The sequence below is a fragment of the Podarcis raffonei genome, chromosome 9 (assembly GCF_027172205.1).
Source record: "Podarcis raffonei isolate rPodRaf1 chromosome 9, rPodRaf1.pri, whole genome shotgun sequence".
Lineage (NCBI taxonomy): Eukaryota > Metazoa > Chordata > Lepidosauria > Squamata > Lacertidae > Podarcis > Podarcis raffonei.
In genome coordinates this window covers 30,293,081-30,318,340 of record NC_070610.1, presented here as the reverse complement: position 1 = coordinate 30,318,340, position 25,260 = coordinate 30,293,081, and the positions used below count along the sequence as shown (strand labels likewise).

The 25,260-nt window shown below is 41.7% G+C and overlaps 1 protein-coding gene and 1 long non-coding RNA gene across 3 annotated transcripts in view; one reads left to right on the top strand and one right to left on the bottom strand.

The window, feature by feature from the left end:
• ENPP6 (ectonucleotide pyrophosphatase/phosphodiesterase 6) overlaps positions 1 to 7,715 on the bottom strand; it is a 26,993-nt gene extending 19,278 nt beyond the window's left edge. The window contains exon 1 of the mRNA XM_053402528.1: positions 7,223 to 7,715. Coding sequence (XP_053258503.1) covers positions 7,223 to 7,463 — 241 coding nt within the window. The 5' untranslated portion in view covers positions 7,464 to 7,715. The remainder of the gene's footprint in view (positions 1 to 7,222) is intronic.
• On the top strand, positions 5,916 to 25,260 carry LOC128420710 (uncharacterized). 2 transcript variants are annotated; one of them, XR_008332091.1, is made up of 6 exons: positions 5,916 to 6,136; positions 12,732 to 12,918; positions 20,245 to 20,388; positions 21,907 to 22,071; positions 23,656 to 23,706; positions 24,777 to 25,260. It is a non-coding gene; the product is annotated as an uncharacterized LOC128420710 (long non-coding RNA). The 2 variants fall into 2 exon arrangements; XR_008332090.1 differs by lacking the exon at positions 5,916 to 6,136 and having other exon boundaries at positions 12,645 to 12,918.

Here is a 25,260-nt window from a genome sequence, read left to right as displayed (position 1 = left end):
TTGACTTAGTGTGAAGAAGATGCAAAGAGAAATTTCATGAGTTCTTCGCTTGCAGATTGTGGGGCAGATGTACATGTCAACGTGCTCAAACGGAACGAGCTGTCAGTCTTGCCCCTCCCCTAATGTTGAAGATGGGCTGCCCACCTTTTACTGTTTTTTATTTTAAGGGTCACCTATGCAAGCACCTGTTCTCTACTGCTCCTTCTTGTTCAATGGAAACATTACAAGAATAATGGTAAACTTATTCAAGGAATGAGTGTGTGACATGCAGATTAATAATAATAATAATGGCACTGAACCCTATTTAGAAAAAGTAAATTGGATGGAAAGCCAGTGCCAATGCTTTTCTTTCCATGTATGAGCAATTCTTCGACATTTAAGACCTCAGATCTCTTGGCTGCTACAGAGCACCCATGGAAATGTAAGTTATCTTTAAAAATCATACCACAGAATGAAACTAGAATCCAAGCAGTAAAATGTAAATATAAAACCCAATTATGATTTAGGCAGGGGGAGTAGTAGCAGGCATCACGTATTTCTCCCAAACATGATGGAACGGAACAGGAATGTTTTCAATAATTTTGTTCCATTTAACAAAGATATTACATAGCTGGATGGTCTACGTGGAGAAGTCATTACTCCATATGCCTCACCTCTATCTCGACAAATTTCTGTCAGTTGCAAAGCAGGGATGATTCATCTGTTGTGGGGCTTTACATGTGGCATAGTGTTTGTTACCTGATTGTTTAAGCCTTTATAGGTAAGCCCTAACAGCTTTATAAATAAATACCAGCACCTTCTGCCAAGCTTGGGTGCAAACTGGCAAATGCTGGAAAGGAAAGAAGGATTATATGCAAGGTTGGCCCAAGACAGCTTGCTGTCTGAAGTACTGCAGGTGATCACAAACAAGTTGAGATGCACAGCATCAAAGACTTGTCAAACAATTTTCCCACCTAAGGCAAGAAATAAAATAAAAAATCTCATAAGTGCTTTTACCTGTCCCCAGAAGTAATATAAAAAATAAATAACTATTTTCTGCCCTTCAGGATACCCAAAATCAACTGCCTGAGGTGACTTCCTCACCCTTCCTAATGGTAGGGCTGAATCTGCCAGAAAGCAGTAATATCTGGACAGTTTTCAAGGCCAGTCCCATGTAATAGATTTGTCACCAGATAGCGAACAAATTATCATATTCTCTTCCCCCCAGTTTCTTTCATAATTAAGTATTAACTGGACTCATTTTACGTCATAACAGATATATTCTTGAAGATTTAGGTAGGCAAAAATTACTGCACAATAAATTGCTATGCAAAACATTGTTAACAGTAATAACTGGCTATTCATAACCTCCCTTGCTGTATTTAACTACCCATTGTTGTGGCTCACTGTTTTTGTAGACACAGAGGAGGCATTGTAGCTGATTAAAACCATATAATAACAATACTTGATATTTTTCTTTTCAGAGCATTTCACATCCCTGTAAGATGGGTCACTATCATTATCCTTATATTAAATGTGGTATTTTATTGTAGGTGATAATAAAAAATGTTTTAAACAAGCAAACACAGTTGAAGGGCTGAGACGATAAGAATTTCCCTAAGCCTTCCCCATCTCTCTATGAAAATTTTTGTGTTTTCAGGAGTACTTGTGCAGTTCATGGAAGTGATCACAGAAGCTAGCTGTGTGATTTGTAGCATAGTAAGTACAGTATGTTGAAATGAGTGGTGTAATCACCACTCAGTTCTGGATTATCCCTTTTACTTTTACTTTTTGGCATTTGTTATCATATTTTGTTATGTTCTACAGTGGTACCTCAGGTTGAGTACTTAATTCGTTCCGGAGGTGCGTTCTTAACCTGAAAGTGTTCTTAACCTGAAGCACCACTTTAGCTAATGGAGTCTCCTGCTGCCGCCACGCCGCCGGAGCACAATTTCTGTTCTCATCCTGAAGCAAAGTTCTTAACCCGAGGTAATATTTCTGGGTTAGTGGAGTCTGTAACCTGAAGCGTCTGTAACCTGAAGCGTCTGTAACCTGAAGCGTATGTAATCTGAGGTAACACTGTATATGGGAATAAGACCTCAAATATGTAGGAATCAGCTTGCTGCAGTTGATCTAACCTTCTGTCAACAGTTGCCATGTCTTTCTACAATTGACCAAAAATTTCACAACAACTTTCTAAACCAGGGGCAAGCAACCTAAGGGCTGCGGGCTGGATGTGGCCCAATTGCCTTCTCAAACCGGCCCATGGACGGTCCAGGAATCAGCGTGTTTTTACATGAGTAGAATGTGTGCTTTTATTTAAAATGCATCTCTGGGTTATTTGTGGGGCATAGGAATTCATTCATATTTTTTTTCAAAATATGGTCTGAGGGATGGTGGACCGGCCCACGGCTGAAAAAGGTTGCTGACCCCTGTTCTGAACCATGGGGGGGGGGAGATCCCACTGGAGCATCCCATCACCACATTCCCTATCTAACTTCAGCACCAACAGTCTCTCCTTGCTCTTAGAAAAGTACTTTTTCACGCATCTTCCTGCTGCTGTAACCTTCCTGATTACACTTCATTGCCTCTGACAAGCTTCACATGCCAGGGAGTTCCCGTCTTCTAGCATCAGTCAGCCCAGATGTAATGCAGCGTAGGTTAAAGAGCTATTGACCCCCTTATAGAAAACAGGGGAAAGTACTTCCATATTACTTTCTGTATAGCACATCGGGTCTCTGGATGCTTCCCCCCTCAAAACTGTTCATTTGCTGCTCCCTTACTGGAGATGATAATCTTCTCTGGCAGTGCAGTGGGGCGGGGGGAATTTTAACAGCAATGGACTGTAAAGGTAGAGGGCTAGAAAATGGAATTAAGAAATGTTTCTATATTTGCAAATTATGTTTGCACACCTGTGAATATTTATGATTCAGGGAACCTGCATCCCTATTGGTTTGTTTACAGACTGCCCGATAACACAGTAGGCAACTTACTTTTTATTTGCTCTTGTTTTTATATTGTATTACAAGTGCAAGAAAAATCCAAAAAACCCACAGCAAATAGAACAAGCCTATGCTGATGTGATAACCCTTGATGGCTGGGGTTGATGAGAACTGTAATCCAAAGTAGCTAGAGTGCTTGAAGAAGGCTGAACTACACAATTTTAAAAACAGTAGAGGTATACAACTCCAAACCATCAAACAAATTAAAAACACATAGCAGAAGAATAAAAATGCACAGAGCTAAAGCAGTACTTAACTACCACAAAAATTAACAGGTCTGGGACAGCAGGAGTCTTTGCCTGGCATTTACTAGAGTGTTTCACTAATGAGTACAGACTTGGGGCTATAATCAAAATAAACATGTACCAGTCGTGGTTTTCCTGAAAGATCCTTCTTCGTACAGAATCCGGGTGGCCGACAATTAAGGCAAGAGTGGACCTTGCTCAGTTAAAATATATTAAAAGAATTGCCACTGTGCCAACTGAGTGTTTTCCTGCAATTGGGTGATAACCAACTCTGGAAAGCAGTGTGTCAAACTGTTTTAGACTATTATTATTTTCCAAAACTGAGCTCTGCTTTGACCTTGAGTAAGTGTGTCGACTAAGGGATTGGCTCTTCTGGATAGAATCCAGAAGGGACCTGCAACTAACTAGGAACACCAAAATTTCACCTTGGTACCCACTCCTGATAAAAGCATTTTAGCGTTAGTTATGCCTTTATTGAGCTACATTTCCAGACTTAGCTAGGTCACTCCCCCTCACCTTTTCTACAAGCCAGCCTTGTCTTCCTATACCTAATAATTTTGGAACTTTCACAACTTTGGAACTAACCTAAGTTTTGTTGCCTGTGTTTCCTGAATGCTGCATGGAAAAGCACATGAATCTGACCTTGGAAAAGTTTGTAAGTAAACTGTTTTTAACTTACCAAACATTTGGTCTTTTTCTGTGTTAGGGGAAATGGGAAACTCTGGAAGAAACTTAGAGGGTGTCTTTTAAATGTCTAACAGTCTAGCCACTGTGATCCACGCGACGGTCACCTCCAGACTGGATTATTGTAACTCGCTCTACGTGGGGCTGCCCTTAAGACTGACCCAGAAACTCCAGCGGGTGCAGAATGCTGCAGCGAGACTCCTTACGGGGTCTTCGCTGTGAGATCACATTCACCCGGTGCTATATCAGCTGCACTGGCTCCCGGTGGAGTACAGGATCAGGTTTAAGGTGCTGGTTTTAACCTTTAAAGCCCTATACGGCCTAGGACCCTCGTACCTACGGGACCGCCTCTCCTGGTATGCCCCACAGAGAAACTTATGGTCTTCAAATAAAAACATCTTGAAGGTCCCAGGCCACAGAGAAGTTAGGCTGGCCTCAACTAGAGCCAGGGCTTTTTCGGCTGTGGCTCCGACCTGGTGGAACACTCTGTCACAAGAGACTAGGGCCCTGCAGGACTTCACAACTTTCCGCAGGGCCTGCAAGACAGAGCTGTTCCGCCAGGCCTTTGGCCAGGGCACAGCCTGACTCCCTCCCTCGGCAATCTTCGCGGAGCTCTGGCCCAATGGTGGCCAGTGGCTTGAATTTAATTAATTTTGTAATGAATGATTTTAGAGTGTTGTTTGTGTTGTACTTTTGTACTGTTTTATTGTTGTTAGCCGCCCTGAGCCCGGCTTCGGCTGGGGAGGGCGGGATATAAATAAAATCTATTATTATTATTATTATTATTATTATTATTATTATTATTTATTTCCATGTTTTACTTTGCTGTATATTTTGTGATTTTTAAAATCTCTGCTGGGGTTCTTTTACCAAAGAGTACCTGCCCCAGATCTGGATCTTGGCATCTAGGAAATTCTCTTTTTATGTACCTATTTTCCCTTGCCAACCAACAGCCATGTGGTGTGCCATCTTGCTGGAGCACTTACAGGAGCACCACCAGCACCAGTGCCCTCTTTGCAAGAATTATTTATTGAAGAAATGCAGCCTAGGTGTGCTTATTGTGATTTTCCCGCCCAATCAAAATCCTCTAGTATGGTAAGTAGTGCACTGTGAGAATCATAGCCCTTGTTCTTCAAGTATGGCACAAGGAAGTTTACTGAATTTTTGTGGTGTGACAGCAGCTAAATAAGGAGTGTCTGTTGGTTCACTCTCATCTAGCAGCCACTCCTGTGTAGTGATGGGTTCATTCCCAGGTCCTACTCCTAGAGTAACCTGATAAACCAGATGTGACTGGGTAGAAAAGATGACCATTCCAATTGGTAATATGGAGCAAGGTGTGTAAGCAGTATGCTGATGACACTCCGCTCTACTTCTCTACTCCTCACATCTCTGAGGTGATAACAAGTCTCTTTGACCAATGTCTGGAATTATTAAGGGGCTGGATAAAGGCCAGTCAACTGAAGATGAATCCTGGTAATACAGAAGCCCTGTGGGCAAGTTGCTCCCAAGTTTGGGGAACTGGCAAGTTGTCTGTTCTTGATCAAGTTGCCCTTTCCCTGAAGGAGCAGGTATATAGTTTGAGAGTACTCCTATATCTATCACTGTCTCTGGAAGAGCAGGTGTCCTCAGTGGCTAAGAGTGCTTTCTTCCAGCTGCCCGACCTCCCAGCACCTTCTTCTCATCATTGCATGGCAGGGGTGATTTGCACTGGAAACTGCCTTATTCTGAGTCTGGTCCATTGGTCCATCTCGCCCTGTTTTGTCTACACTGACTGGCAGCAGCTGTCCAGGGTTTCAGCCCTATCTGGAGATGCCAGGGATTGAAAGCAGATGTTCTACTGCTGAGCTATGGACGCTTCTCAACATGCAGAGCAAGCCTATGCAGGTTTACACAGAAGTGTGTTTAAGATTACAGCCTTAGTTATCCAGGGGGTTCAGAGTGCTGTATGTATTTGGATAACACTTAAACTGTTGCAGATCCTCTCTTTATTTCAAGTGTAGTGCTTTGCTTTTTTAATTCCAGGATCCTTGCACAGTTTTTGGACCAGTTGCCCCTTGTTTATATTCTCTTTCTTTCTCACACATTCCTGCTGCGTAACCGGAATGGGAAGCAAAGTGAACTTTGGAAACGCTACAGAAGTTCCAGTCCACAACCTTCTGCTTCTGAGGGAGTCCTATGGAAGTGAGTGGGGCTTCTTCGGAGTAAGACATTTCAGTGGCTAGCCAGGTAAGTAGTTATCTGCTGATCATAGAGCTAATTGTAACACAGGAAACAAGGTACCTACCGCAGCACAAGCACGAAGTCACAAACCATGACATTATGCCGGTTTTACTCACAAGGGTTTTTATTATGCCAGGGTCACGTGTGTTGACGCTGGCAGAAGTGCTCAGAATGGGGAATATTAGAAGTACTCTAGAGAAGCATATAAATTGCAGTTTATCTAGGATGAAAAAAAAGGTTTATTGCAAAATATGAAAACTTGGAGAGTCCCTTAGATGCTCTTCAAGTTTACATACCTGACATTATTTACTATATAAACCTGCTGTGGAAGCATCTACATTCTCAACTGTGACAAGCAACAAACAAAAATAGAAAGAAAATACTGTAATGATGGGGACAACAACCCCATCCTGTCCTGCCACAATATTTTCGGTTTTAGTTAGAATTGATGCAAATTTTGCTTAATATAGTGAAATGATCCATAAAATGATTAAATGTGTTTACACACCCTCAAATAAATGAAGGTCTGTTTTCAGTAATTGTTAAATTATATCTTAACCAGTTATTCAGCAATGTGGGGAAGAACACTCAGCACAATCTAATACTGTATTCCAGTGAGGGAAGATGCACCAGCTGAGAATAGTATTCTGTATCCTAGAATCATTTAATACTTTTGCTAATGCCTGATATTCCCTGAGGCGAGAAGTTAAGTGGTTTACTATCGAGTCATCACAACTACAGTTAATAGTCAAAGTTTATTTTTATTTTTTATAAAAAATCTGATTGTACTGTTTGCTTTTCAGATGAGCCAACAAGGTCTAACTGTTTGACAAGATTATATTTGTGGGGGGAAAGTTTCTTTCTTGAGAATAAAGTGGAACAAAAACTTGACAAATTTATTGTTTTTTATATATAGTTCAGACTGACCTGCAGTCATTCCTTTTAATCTTCAGCGGGGATGAATCATTTAAAAATTTAGTCCGTATTCGTCCCCGCAGTGTTACAGAAACTACTGACTTTATGCAATCTGCAACAATTAAGGCTGCCTGCTGTTAAGAGCCCTGTAGTGAGAAAGTCAAAGAATGTACTCACCAGTCATCAGTGTGTAATAGTTTGGATAGGAAAGACTGGGGAAGTCTGGTGTCAGGTAATCCACTTTCACCCCCCTGTTCACAATCTCTCTGAAGCCAGGCAAGGATTCCAGCGCTTCATCGCTGATATAATCGTGGCGAAGCCCATCAATCAAGAACAGCAGGAGCTTTTTCCGATGTGCAAGGGATGAGCTTGCCAGGGTGAGGACAAGCAGGAGAAAGGGGGCCATGTGCTTTGCCATGTTGCTGGGTGGAGAGGAGTTTTGGCAGAGCCCTGTCAGCACCGCCTGTCCCTGTGCAATAACTCTCAATGAGGCATCTGAAGCTGCTCTGAAGGGCTGGACCTCACACTGCTTGCTCTCATTTTGCTGGTTTGATTCCAGAGTTTAAAGGTACAGCAGCAGTAACTGGAATTGCCAGACTTAAAAAGTTACAGGATAACTGCTATAACACGGTGGACTTTGCATTCTGATGTAGTGTAGCAGGATGCTGTGGGCTGCATTCTGGTACCGTGCTCTGACTATAGAAAGAAACATTGCATTGAAGCAACAAAAATCTAGTTCTCGGTGTTAACTCTAGTGGCGCTTCCACGACACTCAAAAGGTTAACACAGGAACAATGCAACTGCTCAGTTCCCACATGTCAGGCTTTTCAGGGCACTCAAAACAAACTGGATAAATCTGAGAACAAAAACATAATGAATTTTTCAGATCTTAAACCTTTTCTTTAAAGCCAGTGAGTCAATATAATTTTAAAGTATGAGGAGTGCACTTTTTATTTCTGTTTTTGACTCCTGCATTAGCTTCACCAGATTTTGGCACGGTATTGGATATTTGCAAATTTACAGAGGCATCTGACATCCAGGCTTGAAATTTTTCACGTATGTTAGTGACTTTCGATATTTATAGTCTATTTATAGTCTAGGTAAGTTGGTCCCTTACCTTTCCCACCCCGATCTGGCGACAGTGATCCATGCAACAGTCACCTCCAGGCTTGACTACTGTAATTCGCTCTATGCAGGGCTGCCCTTGAAACTGTCCCAAAAACTCCAGAGGGTGCAGAATGCTGCAGCGAGGCTCCTCACAGGGTCCCTGTCATGGGAGCATATTCACCCAGTGCTTTACCAGTTGCACTGGCTCCCGGTGGAGTATAGGGTCAGGTTCAAGGTGCTGGTTATGACGTTTAAAGCCCTTTGTGGCTTAGGGCCCTCGTATTTACAGGACCACCTCTCCTGGTATGCCCCGCAGAGGACCTTAAGGTCCATGAATAACCATGGTCCCGGGGCCTAAGAAAGTCAGACTATCCTCTGCAGGGCCAGGGCCTTTTCAGTGATGGCTCCAACCGGGTGGAATGCTCTGTCCCATGAGACTTGGGCCCTACAGGATTTAACCTCCTTTTGCCAGGCCAGTAAGACAGAGCTATTCCGCCTGGCCTTTAATTTGAATTCAGCCTGATCTTTTATTTCCCTTCTCTTCCTTTCCCCTTCCCTTTTATGAAGATTACCCGCTCTGAGATCCCACAGCTAATTCTCCCCTGGCCTCCTCACTGGCCCAAGTAGGACTAATTCAGCCAGCTAGCCCTGGTGACTATCTAATGTTTATTAGATAGATTTTCCTCAAATTGATTTCTGAACTTTGAATTTTATTGTTATTCATGTTTTTATACTGTATTTTATGCTGCGTCTACAATTAAGTATTTTAAATTTGTTGTTAGCCACCCTGAGCCTGGTTTTCTGAACCGGGAAGGGCGGGGTATAAATAATTATTATTACAGTGGTACCTCAGGTTAAGTACTTAATTCGTTCCGGAGGTCCGTACTTAACCTGAAACTGTTCTTAACCTGAAGCACCACTTTAGCTAATGGAGCCTCCTGCTGCTGCCGTGCCGCCGGAGCATGATTTTGTTCTCATCCTGAAGCAAAGTTCTTAACCTGAAGCACTATTTCTGGGTTAGCAGAGTGTGTAACCTGAAGTGTATGTAACCTGAAGCGTATGTAACCTGAGGTACCACTGTAGTATTATGTGAGGAAAGTTGGTGCCAAACTTCTGACATACCTCTTTGCATTTTACTGTTCTCTTCCTGCTGTGCTGTCACGCACATCAATTATACGTTAAATGTAAACAGAAAGGCAACTTGTGAGGAGGAATGTAGGCAACAGTTCAAGGGAGCAACAGGGCACTGATCGTCTAGGATGTGATGCTTGTTTTGACTCCTTTGTTTTGGCTGAGTATATACTGTATGGCCCTGTAACTAAAGATGTGTGCAGATGTCACACATTTTGGGGTGAGGACTCCTGTAATCCTTTGCTGATTGGAAGGGGGGCGTTTTCTATCAAGTTGTGCCTTTGTTGTTACAGAAAAAAACTATTGTACAAGCATGCAAGCCACAGATTGTGTCCCCTGGCGAAACTCAATTTCCCCTCTGCATTAGTGCTGACACAACACAGTGTATAATTGTACTAATGAATAATGCCTGTAACATCAGTGTTGAATAACTTGTACCACTCCTCATACGACTAGCAAGTTTTGAAACCGTTCTCTGTTTTTAAAATCATGTTAAGACATAGAGTTAGACTTGCCTGGGTTCTAATAGCTGCAAGACAGAGGGGGGTTTAGCCTGTGCATTTTTCCTTGGCACTGCAGCACTATGATGGAAGAAGTCGTGCCTGCTTGTGATCTTTCTTTGAAAAGGAGCTGGCATCCTTATGGATGGGTTTGCACAACTTTGTTTCTTCTACAGTAAAATGACTTTGAAAGTCACCTCTGTTTGATTTATAGTGCTAAGCTCCGTATCACTCTATCCCATCAGCTTGATAAAAAACATGCCACCTCAGAAAGCCACCCTGTTGCAGATGTTGATAATGCAATAGACTCTAGAGATCCAGAGGGCAGCAACATGAGAACAGGCCTTTTCTGTGGTGGCTCTCCATTTGTGAAATGCTCTCCCCAGGGAGGCTCGCCTGGTTCCTTCATTACATATCTTTAGGTGCCAGGCAGAAGCATAGATCTGTAACAAGGCCTTTGGCTGATTGAACATTCTGTGGCCTTTTAAATGTGTTTGTGGGACAGGAGTTATTGGTATGCTTTGGTTCTTGTTTTATTAAGTAATTTGTGTTCTGTTTTTTTATTTTTGTGTTTATGTGAACCACCCTGTGATCTTCAGATGAAGGGTGGTATAGAAATAATAATAATAATTAATAATAATTTATTGTGTCACGAAATAAATAATGTATGTGAAACACTTTGAGCACTTGAGAAAAAGAGCTATATAAGTACCATGCATATTATTATTATTATTATTATTATTATTATTATTATTATTCTGATTTTGTTTCAGTCTGGCTGAGTTAAGAAATCCTCTTGGTAAAAAGCAGCTCTTTATTTCTTGAACGGTCTTTGAGCCAAGTGAAAGGCCAGAACATATTGAATGTGGTTGGAGACTGGCCAATGCAAAGTCCCAGAATCCAGAAAAGAGACAAAACTAAGAATCTTGCAGCCAAGAAGTTAGATTTGGCAGAAATAAAGTTTGGGAAAATAAAACTGTTGAAGCCAGCACAGCAAATAGCAGGCCGGTGGGGTCAGAGCGGCACCACCATTCAAGTATGGGGTTAGGGCAACTTGTAATGAAAAACAGGAGCAAGGTCAGGTGCCAGAATGGCTGATTTCCTGGGATGCTCATGTGTTTTATTGGCAGCGTCCTGCTTTCTCAAATGCTTAAAACAGCATTCTTGGGCTGATGAAGGCGGTCCAAGCCTTCGGCAGCCACCTGCAGTCTCCAATCACCACACAGATTCAGTGAGTGGCATCTGCAAGCTGTGCTCAGACTTTTGTTTTTGTGGAGTGATGCAAGTGATTCTCCCCATTGCAACAGCACCGATACAACCTGGATAGCTTGATAATGGTGCAAGGAGAATGGAGAAGGAGTGCATGTCCATCACTCTGTGTGAGGGCGGGGAGAAGCCTGATAATACACAGTGCCCCAAATTCACTCCTATGATGAAGCCCATGGAATTCAAATTGTAAATGGCACAAGGTCGAACAATAATAAATGGCTTGCCTGAGGAAATTTTTCAAGAGAGCTTTGTGTCCGTTCCTTCCATTTAAAAGCAATGAGATGTGAACCCAGTGGGTTTTTTCCTGGGGGTATTCTGGCACCTTTTATTCTAGGAAAAAAGCACTGTGTGAACCTTTCTGATTTTTGCCAGTCTCTGTACAAATTACACCCCTCTGTGCCATTTCCCATTTCCAACTCTCAGGAGCATCTGGATAAATGCACATGAGATGGTTTGAATTGTTTAAGCAGAAAGCTTTTCAGCTAAGTCTGGTATCCCAAATGGAGCACCCATGAAAGTCTCCCCTGGCACTTGAGAATCATCCTTGTGCTCTTTCTTCTGTTCTGTCCCTTTGCCTCACAAGTAAGTGTTTCATTTTTTATCAGGGCGAGAACCTTCCTCAGCCATGCCAAACAATTTTAAGTTTCTGTATTACCTGATGCACTGGGGCCACCAGTCTAGTACTCAAAGCAAGTGTCTTCATCAGTTTCACCCTCACAATGTTCGCTTTCAAAGCCGTAACTTTTATTTGTTAGTAGTACTATGCAAAGGCAAAACTTTGCTAATTATTGAAGGAGCTGAATCAAGCTAACACCCAACCACAGACATCCCTCCCCTGGAAAAAATGAAACTTCATATCTCACACACACACACACACACACACACACCCCTGCCCCTGCAGACACAATAACGTGAAATAAACAGATCCCAAGGCAGGATAGATAAACACAAACATCAGAGAGGGGGGAAACTAAGCCAAACACTTACTTCAGAGAGTAGAAGTAAAAACTAAACCCATCTTTTCCCTTTTTTTTTACTCCAAAAGTTTTTCAAAATGCTTCCTTTCCCTCCCTCCTAATATCCTATCCGCTCAGTCTGGAAAACCAGGGAATTGAAGGAGGAAGTGGAAATGAGTGAAACTCTTACCACTTCCTCTCTCAATTTGCTTTAGCTTTCAGGCTGAGGCTGTTCTTTTCCCATTTCTAAGGAAAGCCCCTAAACTGCCAAAATGTCCCGTTTCACTCTTCCCATCGCTGACCTTTTGTTTCTTAATGAATTGCATGGTTTGCACATGATTTTAATTGCTGGATAATTAGAAAAACGCTGACTGAGAGCCAACAAACTAACTGCCATGCCAAATCAGTTAAAACAGTAGGCTGAACATTTTGACCTAAAGGAAAACTGAAGCCGTTTGGAAGTTTCTTCCAGCACAGAAATTATAGAAAAAATGATAGCAAAGAACACTACTTACATTTCAAATCCTCGTTGTTCATAGTGTTGAATAACAAAATCTTGCTTTGGATTAGCCTGTGTAATAGCACTGTTAAATATATGCCATTTGGGTGCAAGCTAAGTAAGTAAGTAAGTAAGTAAGTAAACAAGTATGTAAGAAAGAAAGTAAATGGTTATTCCAAAAATCCAAAGGAATAAGTTCCTGAAGTTTGATTGTTTCCTTACAGAATGCTTTTCCTGCTATAAGCCTGTCCATGCCCTGTGATCATCATCAGATATCCTTCTCCAGCAGCCGTCCAGAGGGCCATGTGGGAACAGGCCTTGTCAGCAGTGGCCCCCTGACATGGAATGCTCTGCCTGGTGCAGACATTGCTATCTTTTTGGCACAAGGCAAAGATGTTTCTTTTCTCAAAGGTATTTTGGTGTTTTTTCTTTGCAACAGTTGATTGTACAGTCATACCTTGGGTTGAATGCGCTTCGGGTTGAGCGCATTCGAGTTGTGCTCCTTGGCAACCCGGAAGTAACGGAAAGCGTTACTTCCGGGTTTCGCCACTTGCGCATGCGCAGACACTCAAAATGACGTCACGAGCATGCGCAGAAGCGGCGAAAAGGGACACACACGTGCGCAGACGTGCTGTCGCTAGTTACGTTTGCTTCTAGATGCGAACGGGGCTCTGGAACGGATCCCGTTCATATCCAGAGGTACCACTGTATTCCTACTTCATTTTGAAGGGTGTCTGTGGTATTTTGGCCTGTGTTTGAGGATGGAGGAATTGTTTTTACACTTTGATTACCTCGCATTGCACTTCATTTTAGTTGTTTTGTTTTTCATGTATTGATTTTACTATTACTTGCAAGTCCCATTAAGATGCTTCTGTAAAACAGTCAATAAGCTTAATAAATCACTGGGCTGGCCTGCCCATGAGGCTTCGTGAGGCAGTCACCTTGAGCAGCTGGCTAATTTGACAGCTAGGAAGGGCAGCAGATCTGGGTCCCAGCCGGGGCTGCCTTTTGTTGCCTCAGCTGACAGAACAGCAGGAAGGGGCTTTGGCAGGGGGCAGGAAGAGGAGGAGGGGTAGGCACCATTTTCTGTTTTGCCTCAAGTGGCAACATGTCCCAGGCCAGCCCTGATAAATCATGGTGGTGATAATAATAATATGCTAATGTTAACAACCATGAACTATTACTGTGATTCGAGCTTAGCCAGACAATCACAGACAGTAGATTTGTGTGTTGGGGTATAGCCCCGCAAAGTAGAGAAAAACTGTAATTTATCTTACCCATATAGAATGAATGTAGAGGTGGTAGCCTTGCCAAGAAGTGTTAGCATTTGCCCTTTGGGCACAAGTGTAATTGAGAGGCAGTGAGATTCAAGCCTGAAGAAGGGAGTAAGGAAATTTTAAAGAGAAAGGAAGAAAGAAAGAAAGAAAGAAAGAAAGAAAGAAAGAGAAAAACAGATAAGGGTTTACTGAATTCACTCCCCAGGAAATCAGTGGATGTCTGGAATGGATAAGCCTAAATAAGATATCTGTCAGTTTGTGGTTATGTACAGTATCTGCAGTCTAGTTTATTGTTAGGTCCAGATAGGTTGGAGGAACTGGACCATGGAGGAAGGGGTTACTTTCCTTCGTGAGCACAAATCGCCCCGTGGAGGAACGAATCACAGGTGCAAGGTCACTGCAAGCCAGTTGCCCTGGTCATGGCTAGGACAGGGAAAGGGAAGGAAATCCCAACTTGTAAATAGGGAGTCCTGTCAGTAAAAAAAAGGGGGGGTGAGCTACAAATATACTAATACAGTGGTACCTCTGGTTACAGACGCTTCAGGTTACAGACGCCTCAGGTTACAGACTCCACTAACCCAGAAATATTACCTCAGGTTAAGAACTTTCCTTCAGGATGAGAACAGAAATCGTGCTCCAGCAGCGTGGCGGCAGCGGGAGGCCCCATTAGCTAAAGTGGTGCTTCAGGTTAAGAACAGTTTCAGGTTAAGAACGGATCTCCAGAACGAATTAAGTTCTTAACCCAAGGTACCACTGTAAATGAATGAAGATCTATTTTCTTAAATAAAAGAAAACAGACAGAACCTCTATGTTCAAGATGCAGGCCAATGGAAAGGTCATCATCTTTATTTTGTGCTCCTTCTAGACGCACCTCCCTGGCAGGCTGTTGTTGGAAACCAGAGGGCTTAGGCTTTCTGCTGATCCTGCAAGGCACTTCTTGAAATTGACTGAGTTGTGTGTGACCACTAGGTGTCAGCATTGTTTAAACCTAAGTTCAAAAAAAGGACACTTGTCTGCATATCCATTGATAAATTGATCAGCCCCCATGCTCCCTCCTCCGTGTTTTGCTATCTTGATCTTAAAAGAGAAGTGATATCCTATCCAAATCTTTAATGTTGTGAAACTAGGCAAGAAATTAAACAAACAAACCTTCTCCAACCACACCTTTTTTGTGAAATTGCTTTCATTCTAAGCTACTTGGTTTGATTTATATCCCAATGACAGAAGAACTGGTACTTTCAGAATGTAAAGAAATAAATGGCTGCGTGTGAATGACTAATTATTTAAAAATATATAATTTATATATTTAAAATCAATAATATATGATAAATTTAATAATATATTTAAAATAAAGCCCAGCCATAACAACCAACTCACTCAGACCAGAATAGTAAATTCTGTTTAAAACCAGCTAAAACCTTATAGATACTACACAGCCAGCTGAAACCCTGAAGGGCCAAAGCATCTTTGCCCAAAGGCCATCTGAAACACATGATTTCTCTCTCTCTCTCTCTCTCTCTCTCTCTCTCTCTCTCTCTCTGTGTGTGTGTGTGTGTGAGAGAGAGAGAGAGAGAGAGAGAGAGAAAGCCTTGCAAAGAATAATGGATGGCATATGTGCCATAAGTAGTTATTTCGCCTGCCCCCCACCCCACTTTTGACATGGTGACAACCCTGTGGATGAGGTCAGACTAGGCAATAGTGGTCAATTACACCCAGTGAGCTTCACACTGGTTTTCTTTTTCCTTTAAAAATTATGTGAAATTTCATTTTAAAGAACGCTCGTGAGATTACTGGACATTTTAAATTTAGGTCTTTCTTGCATTTAAATGAAATATTATTGGTATTCTCTCTGTTCCCTCCCTTCCAAGTGGCATCCTAGCAACTGTTTATACGTGAATGACTGTTGTCATGGCTGCTGCAGGGGAAGCAGGAAATAACCCTCAGGGCAGTGTTTACAATGAGCAGAGTTTCCTTAAATTTCAGGAGACTCCCTCCTCCGTCAACAGCTCTTGTGCATTCAGATGCAAAACAATTGTGTCCTAGACTAGAGGATAAACAGACCTGGGAAGGAAAACACACACAAAAACTCCCGTGAACTCCTTAAAATCTTTATACATAATTGAAGTTATTCTGATTATATATGAGGTTCTGCTTGCTTGTTTTTGAAGGAAGGTACCTGATTTGACGCGGGTGGTGCTGTGGGTTAAACCGCAGGGCCTAGGACTTGCCGATCAGAAGGTCAGCGGTTCGAATCCCCGTGACGGAGTGAGCTCCCATTGCTCGGTCCCTGCTCCTGCCAACCTAGCAGTTCAAAAGCATGCCAAAGTGCAAGTAGATAAATAGGTACCGCTCTGGCGGGAAGGTAAACGGGGTTTCCGTGCGCTGCTCTGGTTCGCCAGAAGTGGCTTAGTCATGCTGGCCACATGACCCGGAAGCTGTACGCCAGCTCCCTTGGCCAATAAAGCGAGATGAGCGCTGCAACCCCAGAGTCGGTCACGACCGGAGCTAATGGTCAGGGGTCCCTTTACATTTTACCTGATTCTTCAAAAGTACTCATGGATTATGCACAGTGGGAATAGTTTGAGCATCGCTGTGGATTATTCCTTCCGAATGACATATTGCAGTGTAGGAGATGGTCAGTGGAATGGAATGTGTTAGGGCTATCAACAAGTCTGCTGCCTAACTTTTAATTAATTTGTCAAAATGTAAATCTGTATACTGAAAAAGCTCAACACACGCAAATCATATTACAAAAGTAATCAATATAGGGGACTATTAGAACCAGATATCCCTACTCAAGGTGGTGGGTGGGGGAGGGGGGACAGGTATTACCTGGGTGTCGGATTTAAGGAATTTTCCTTTCTGCTAGAGTAAGTGGAACAGGACCTTGTTCCATATTCTGTTCTATTTAGCAGAATCACTAGTGGAATCTAAGTCATGTACCTATGTTACTTTGAGGCTATCTAGTGTACCTGTCCTAAAAAATAATAATTCTAGAGCTGTCATCTGTCTGTCTGTCTAATAACAAAACCAAACAATTGAAAATGCTATGTAATAATTGGGTGGACAAATGGTATCAACAAATCTGCTTTAATGGAAAAGCTGCCTAAGAAGTTGAAGCAAGAAGAAATCTAATGATGATGAAAGGCACTTTTTATGAAAGTTGGTTTAATTGCTTATATTGCACATCAGGAACATGACTAGCAGCCTCTGTTGACACACAGAGTGCTTTGTTGTGTGTTGTTGTTTTATTTATTTTATTAAAAAGAAATGATACAACATAGCAAAATACACAGGTAGCATTCACTTTGCCAAAAAGAAAACAAACGCTTTCTCGATAAAACCTGAAACATTTTGAAAGGATAATAATGATAATCAGAAATAGCATGCAATCAAAATTTTGTTGTGCTTTATAATGCAGTGAACTGTATTTTGCTGGTCATGAAATGGTTTTGCTTGTTCTGTTGTTTTGTTTTTCATTTTGCTTGATAACTGTTATTATCTAAAAGCTCAATATGTGCCTTTTTGAGGACACTGAAGAAATCCTGAAAGAGGTTCCATTTAATAAACAAAAGTTCCATGGCTTTTCCTTAATATGTTCTTCTTTCTCGGTTACAGTAACACATAGGAGCCAAAATGGCTTCAGTAATTAAGTGTGCTCTTCAAACTTAGCCCCACTGATTAAAATTTCATCTCACCAATTACCCAATTAAAAGTTCTGTCAAATGAGGCCTGTATGTAGAATTCATGCAATGCATGAATCAGCCCAAATAGCAAAAATTAAATACTGATTTGCCCATTCCGTTTAACAGAGCTCTTTAACCAGCAATAACCTCCAATAAAAACACATATCTAATTATATGGAAGCAAGAGTCAGCTTTAAAACTGTCAGAAGCTCCTGCGCCTTCCATAATTCTTTTGCACAGATATTTCCCATGACTTGGCCTCCTTCTCTTTCTATGTTTGGTTCTGTCTGTTTATAAACAGTGCAAGTGAAAGTGAGAATAAAATTGTATTTACAACTGAAATGATTGTTAGGATCAAATGCTGAAAATAAAATAAATAATCAAACATAATAAAAAAATTAAATAGACAGACAGATGTACTGTGCTGGCATGGAAGGAAGTTAAATACAGCTACTCTGAGTAACATGTTAGATTTGGCCAGTCCTGGGGATGGAGAGCAGAAGTGATACAGGATTGTGTTTCTTGAAATAATATGAAATTTGAAAACTGCATCCCCATGTATGTGGGCAGTCATGTCCTCTCAGAAACACTCTGAGGTAGATTAGCCGAGAGAATTATACATTTAAAGCACAGGACTTACCACCACCCCCCAAAGAATTCTGGGAACTGTAGTTTACGCCTCACAGAGCTACAATTCCCCACACCCTTGACAAACTACAGTTCCCATGATTCTTTGGAGAGCGCCATGTGCTTTAAACATATGGTGTGTATGCAGCCTCAAGTGTTCAAGGCTAGTCAGCACAGGGATTTGAGTCCTTGTCTCTGTGGAACAATACCTAATGCTCTTTTCCCATTACCACAGATAGAGATAAATCAGGTTGGTTTGGTTTGCTTCGAAGTCAGCATTATAATAAAAAGGAAATCTGTTACAATGGATAATGTCGCCTTAGCATGCTAATGCAGTTGCCCCCTTTTACCAGCAGGGCTCCTGAGCTCTTACATTCAACACATCAGGGCAGGAAGGGGACAACTGCAACCTTCCCTTTCACAGTGATGTAATGATTGATGGGGAAAGGTACAGTACACTTGTTGATGTTTTTGACAAAGACATGGCTTTTAAGAACAAAGGAGCCCAGCCCAGGAAACAAAAGGGAGAAACCTCTTTGCATCAAACTCTTTTAAGTTCATGTAGATCAAAAAGATTATCATTGACTTGGTGGTTGATTTCATTCCTTTGTTTCCTGACGACGGCAAGTGCTCTAACATTAGTTATAGCTGGGTGTGCATGAAACAATCTGCTGTAACCTTTGGACTGATTTAGTGCAAGTATTTTGTGTTTTTTTATATATAAAATTTGGCATATTTCCATAATGCAATGTTTGATGAAGTTGCATCATAGTTGCTGTTTGTTTGCTCAAAGGGCCAGAGTTATAAAAAGGAAAGAGGTAAACACTGGAAGTCTGGGTTTGTTAATTTGTCACTATAAAGAATGCTGCAATCTCTGGCTAGCATTGATAAACCCTTTTCAACTTTACTACTACCCAAGAGCCTCAGTAACTGCTAGCAATGAAGGCAGGAGGAAGATAGTTAACTGATTGCACTAATATACGGAAACTTTATTATTTTGTTATCTCTAAACTGCTGCATAACTGTCGCATCATGTGATGCTCATATTGCAGTACAATGTGTACATATTCTGGTAATGACTTCAAGCCTGGAGCCAATGGCTAGGTTCAGATGTAACATGAAACCATGGTTTGTTTAACCATTTTTGTAACACCCCTTTTTATATGTCTGGTGCCTCTGTGTAGAAAACTTTCTGCAACATCCAGCAGCAAAAGGGCACTTATTGAAATGACAAGAAGCAAGAACAGGGGTCCCTAACCTTTTTGAACCTGTAGGCACATTTCCTCTATCACTTTAAAGGGGGGTGCTGTTCTTTTTGTCTTTCCCTTGTGTGTGTGGCACTCCCTACTTCCATTTAAGTGAATGGAGAGTCTGACATGAGTACCTGCAAGAAATTGCTGCAGGGGTACATATAAGTATACGATGTCCATACGTGAAACAGTTGTCTACCTTTTCTTGTTCTGTAGCTCAAAGGTCATTCAGGTACTAGGAAATAATATGCAGTTTCCATGGCAAGGCAGCCAAGTGAATGGTTACTATGGGAACTTGGAGCAGCAACTAGCCAAGCAGGTTGTTGTGTAAACTGAAAGTGCAAACACATTGTCAAAGTCAGTTATTGAGGAGCTGGAGTTTTGATTATACAAACATAGCTCTGTTTGAAGGAGTTTTGAAATGTATTTAATTAGTCATTCTTGGGCCGCTGTTTCATTTTAGCAGCTTAGCACTTTTTAAAAAAACCAACACAGCTTTAAGAATATAAGCTACAAATGGTTTGCACTGTATGTACTGTACTTTCAAAAGGTTTGCCTTGAAATCTGTCAAATCCATATACCGGTAACAACATGTACATTTTAAACTAGGGTTGTCACTCTCTTTAACTAGGGTTGTCACATGTCCAAAATTTCCCTGGAATACTGCAGTCGGAAGTAGTGTCTGGGCAGAAATCACAAAAATGTCTGGGAAAATCCGGACGCATGGCAACCCATGTCGGCAGTGCTCAACAACTTTGGGCAAAACTAAAAGCAGCTCCACACCTTTGGCCAAAACAACAACCACCACCACTTTTCTGTCTGGATTTTTACTGTTTCAAATATGACAACTCTATTTTAACTAATCCTGCTCTTGTGACTTTCGCTATCACTTCTTAGTTATCTAATCACCGTGCCCTGTGGTTGGACTTTTGGAAAGTTGTTCTACCTGCCGCACTTTTATCTCAAGGCCTTTGAGGTCATCCTTCCCACCTTTGGGTCTCCAGCTTCAGTAGCAGTGGTGAGATCTTTGGAACAGAGGAGGTAAGTGGAAAGGAAGCCTGTGATGTGGTATCGGGGCTTAACAAAACTAAAAGACCCTACCATGAAGTGTGGCAGTGCTGGCAGAACAACGTTATAAGGCCACTCGTAACCAATGCACTCTGAGGTTTAGCTTTTGGAAAGACGCAGAGCACAGACAGAGTAGGACCAGGGAAGGATCAGGGCCTGGGTGGAGCTGTGCAGTCGGCTGGAGGTTCCCAACCCCCATCACCTCAGTTTCAGGATAAGCTTCCGCTGATGAATTTCTGTCTCAACAGAACAGGGCTGCTTGAAGGATGCAGTCGGTGTGTGGGGTTTGGCAGTCCCAATTATTTAAAATTAAGGCCTATTTAAGTACAACTCAGAGTACTCTCAGAATTATCATATACCTGAAAATTAATACCTAAGTACTTAAATTAACAGCATAAAAAATGAACGTTCCTAATAGCCACTGGTGCCTCAAAAATATTGGGCTTGAGTGTTGGAATGAAGGTTGCTGCAGAAGTAATGACGCCATTCTCTGCTCCTATCTGACTACTATAAAATTTCACTGGCTCGTAAATTTTTGTATTTGTTTTTTAAAAAATATGATTACATGACTGTTGATAATTATTTGAATTTGCATAGAATCCTATCGGGAAAAGAGCATGGCTCAGAATATATTATTTGCAAATAAGAAGTTTTTGGTTTCAGTACTCATAATCTCCAGCTTTAAAAACTTGGAGAACAGAGCCATCAAATGCCCATCCATCTGTGGTCATGAAATCCTACAGAAGTGCTGCTGGCAACTAATATTAGCCAGTTGTTGGGGTAGGTAGACTATTGCTTTGATTCAGGGCAAGACTGTTCATTCACATATGCTGGGATTTGCTACAAAGCTTCCAGAGCTTATCAGTATTGCTGTGTCAGGGCAGCAAGGCCATAGTATAGAACCTAGAGCTGCACATAGCCCCCTCCACCCCCTCTGCAAGCCTGGCCGACCCAGGGACCACCCACCTTGCCCTGGGTCCAGCCAACAATTTGGGGTGGGGCTAACGTTTAATTAGGGTTCTGACAACTGCAACTGAGATACTGTCAGGAGGGGTCAGGGGGAAGAAACACTGCATCTCCTCTCCCAACCAAGAGCAAGAGGGTTCAGTCCTGCTAGGTGCTACTTCGCAAGCTTCAAAAAAGCATCCTGCAGGCCACAGGATTGAATCCTGATGCGTGGAGGATTCCATCCTGCTAAGGTTTGCTTCCCCAGCACATTCTCTGGGGAACATGCTGGCAAAGCAGACTCCTGCAGCCTTTCCACCCAATGCCCTGTCCCTGATGGCTGCAGATCACCCCAGATGGCCTAACCAGGGCTGCCCCAACCCAACTCAGCCCAAGCCCAGATCCCCTCTAATCAGCCCAATTTAGCCTGCAATTTGGCTGAATCTGGTGCACAGCCACAACAGAAACCCTAAGGGGTTTTCTTACTATGTTTCGGAGTTGGCGAATCCCTGAGGTATAAAGCAAGACCATATCCTTTTGTTCTAGGAGCGCACACACTCCCTGTGAAACCTGGGATTGGTCTGCCGTATAGAACTCTAATAAAAGAATCTCCAAATGCAGTTGTATCCTGAACCAAAAGAGCAATTGCAGCCGTGCCAAAGAAGGAGCTGTATAAACTTTCTGAAAGTACAAGCATTCGGACCTGTTATTGTAAGTAAGTGATTGGAACTACTGGTAGTTAAAATGCTGCACTGCAATGACGTTACAGCTAAAATATGAACAAAAGAGCACAATACTTGGGAAACTTCATTATCAGTAGCAGCCGTGAGTTGTGAGGCTTGTGTGCACTTTACTTGTGGTTTCCTAGTTGCACTCTGAAATGTCACTGTGTGATAAATTACCAACATTTAAGTTCATTTCAAAATGACAGGATAAATGTGTGCTACTTGAACACTTTCTCAAGGCCCTTTTTTGTGTGTGCATAAACTAGTACTGAAGCAGTAGAGCCATGGCTGGTGTGTGTGTGTGTGTGTGTGTGTGTATACATGCACTTTTAACAAATAAAAATACATTATAGAAGCAAAATATATATTTTCTACCCATACTGACATAGTTCAACTAAAGAGAATTCTCTGTGATATAATTACAGTACATACATTTTACAATTTCAATTTAGATTTGTATCCAAGCAGAAAAAGTAAAGATGGAATTCGCCCTAAGGCTCTGAAGCTCAATGAATAGCCTTGGGCTATCAGCCTAATTTACCTTGCTGCTCTGTCCTCATTTGGGTTGGGCAGAAATGTAACAAGCACATAGATTGATTTAGGCATAATTTGGCTGTGTTGCTAAGAAATTATCTGGGCCAAGTGGCTGATCTCACAATCTTTGTTGTTTCGCTTGTGCCACAACCAGCATCGCAGCTGCAACAGGTCCAGTGCAAAGATTGAACAAATGATATTGCAAGCAAATAAGCATTCTGATTGATGATAGGTTTTATTTTTGGAGGGTGGGGGGAACATCATGTAGCACAAAAATGCTTTCCGCTTCATGTGTGAAAACTTTGGGTTATGCTGCAGATTAATCTATACCTCAAGCAACTGACATTTTAGGGAATGCTTCATATATTATATAAACCATAAATGAATGTGGGTCTAACCTGTCCCTGTGCTGAATGCCTTTAAGTAAGGTGGCTGCTTCGTCATGTGTGAGAACTGCAGCCAGATTCATAATAATTTATGTATTGGTTTCATGGTTAAAGGTAAAGGTAAAGGTACCCCTAACCATTAGGTCCAGTCGTGACCGACTCTGGGGTTGTGCACTCATCTCACTCTATAGGCCGAGGGAGCCGGCGTTTGTCCGCAAACAGCTTCCGGGTCATGTGGCCAGCATGACTAAGCCGCTTCTGGCGAACCAGAGCAGCGCATGGAAATGCCGTTTACCTTCCTGCCGGAGCGGTACCTATTTATCTACTTGCACTTTGACGTGCTTTCAAACTGCTAGGTTGGCAGGAGCTGGGACCGAGCAATGCGAGCTTGCCCCGTGGCGGGGATTCAAACCGCCGACCTTCTGATCGGCAAGTCCTAGGTTCTGTGGTTTAACCCACAGCGCCACCCGCATCCCGGTTTCATGGTTAGTGATGATTGTCATAAGCCACCTTGAGAATTGCCTGAGAGTCAGATTCTGTACTTGAGTATAAATACGTTTTACATATATAGGACAAGCCTTGACTCACTGCCTAGAATCTCTTCATTGATATTATCCACAGTTAACACTAACTGGGATTCTCTGTTCCAGGGCTTTTCTTTCGGTGGGAACCTGCCAGAACTCAGTCCCAGCACCTCTCAGGTAGGCACCATTGCTGTTCTAAGAGAATGAAGGAGGCATTCATGGTGAGTTCCATCACCTTTTCTTCTTGAAAAATAGCACTGCTGTGTTCACCCATGTTTCTAAAGTGGTTAAGAAAGCCAGATCTTAAGAAGTATCCCAGTTATGGGATACCAAAACAGAAAGCCTAAGCAGTAGGATTTCCAGCAGAAATTATTACAGCTTTTATTGCCTCACTGCAAAATTAAACTACAATGCTGGTTTTTGGAAACAAGAGTTACCCATCTCCTTATAGATGTGCACCTTATAGCTCTTTAGCATTCAATTTGTTCTAACTGTATGTCTCAAGCAAATCTTCTGTCTCAAATTAGTAAAACTGGTCTGTGTGCAGGATTTCTTTGTAAGCATTCTGTGCACTGTAAATAACTTTTGACACCGAATGTACCAAGAAATTCCACTTAACCTAATCTAAAAAACAACAGCTATAATCCAGCAAAAGTTATCATTTATTCCTCCTGCCTCTGCTATAGCCTGGAACGTGCCCCAAAGCGCCTCTCAATCAATGGAACACACATCATATATTTTGGCATCTTTTGTTTTCAGAACATGAAAGTAATTGCCCCCTTAACTTTTTTACACGATCCCTTTATATATATATATATATATATATTAAATCCCACACACCAAAGAAAACGTGTTTATTTAAAAACTTATTTATATATAATATTTATTATCAATCCACAGGATAGTTTGATTGCTACATAAAATTCATTAAAAGCTATTTCACCTTTACAAATTGTAAAAAAGAAAAGAAAAAAGAAAAAAAAAAGAAAAAAAGAAAATGTGCCACAAAGATGCAATGGTTGCTGACAACCAAGTCACTGAATTGTAAAATTATAAATTTGCTGTAGAAAAGATAAAAAAAGTAAAACAATATTCACTTTAGAATTTTACTTTGAATAAAATATCCCACTGTATAAAAAAATAAAAAAGCTTACTCTGGTTAGAATTAGAGTATTTCTCTCTCTCTTTAAAACCTGGGAATTTGCATAATATATCTGTAATAGATTTTCTTCTATTGTACCACACAGCTTTCAAGCATAGCAGATTAGACAAGTATAAGGTAAGCACTCTTAAAAACAACCTGCGAAATGTACAGGAGGAGGTTTTACTTTCCTATTTGATTCTTTTTCCATACTCCAAGGCGACGTTAGCCAGAAGAGCCCTGGGAAAGAGCGGAGTTGAGGGTGGGGAAGAAGGGGCTTTAAGTGTGCCATTAATAAGAGCAAGATAATGAAAGGCCTTTTTTGCAAGTGCTTTTTCTTTTTTTCAATAAGGTGCGAAAGCAGTCTGCAGTATTGCTAGGACAGCACTGCATTATGTACATATTCACAACTGATTCTAGAAAAAAACAAAAATCAAGCAAGTTCACATTTTTCTTTCCATTCCGAGGTTTTCAGTTCCATTGTGGCCTGAACTGCAAGAAATGGAGGAACTTCATTAGGGGGCTCTTGGTCCTCTTGTTTCAGCCTTGGAATCTACCAGGGTGGCTTTCCTGTCCCTGGGCTGTAACCT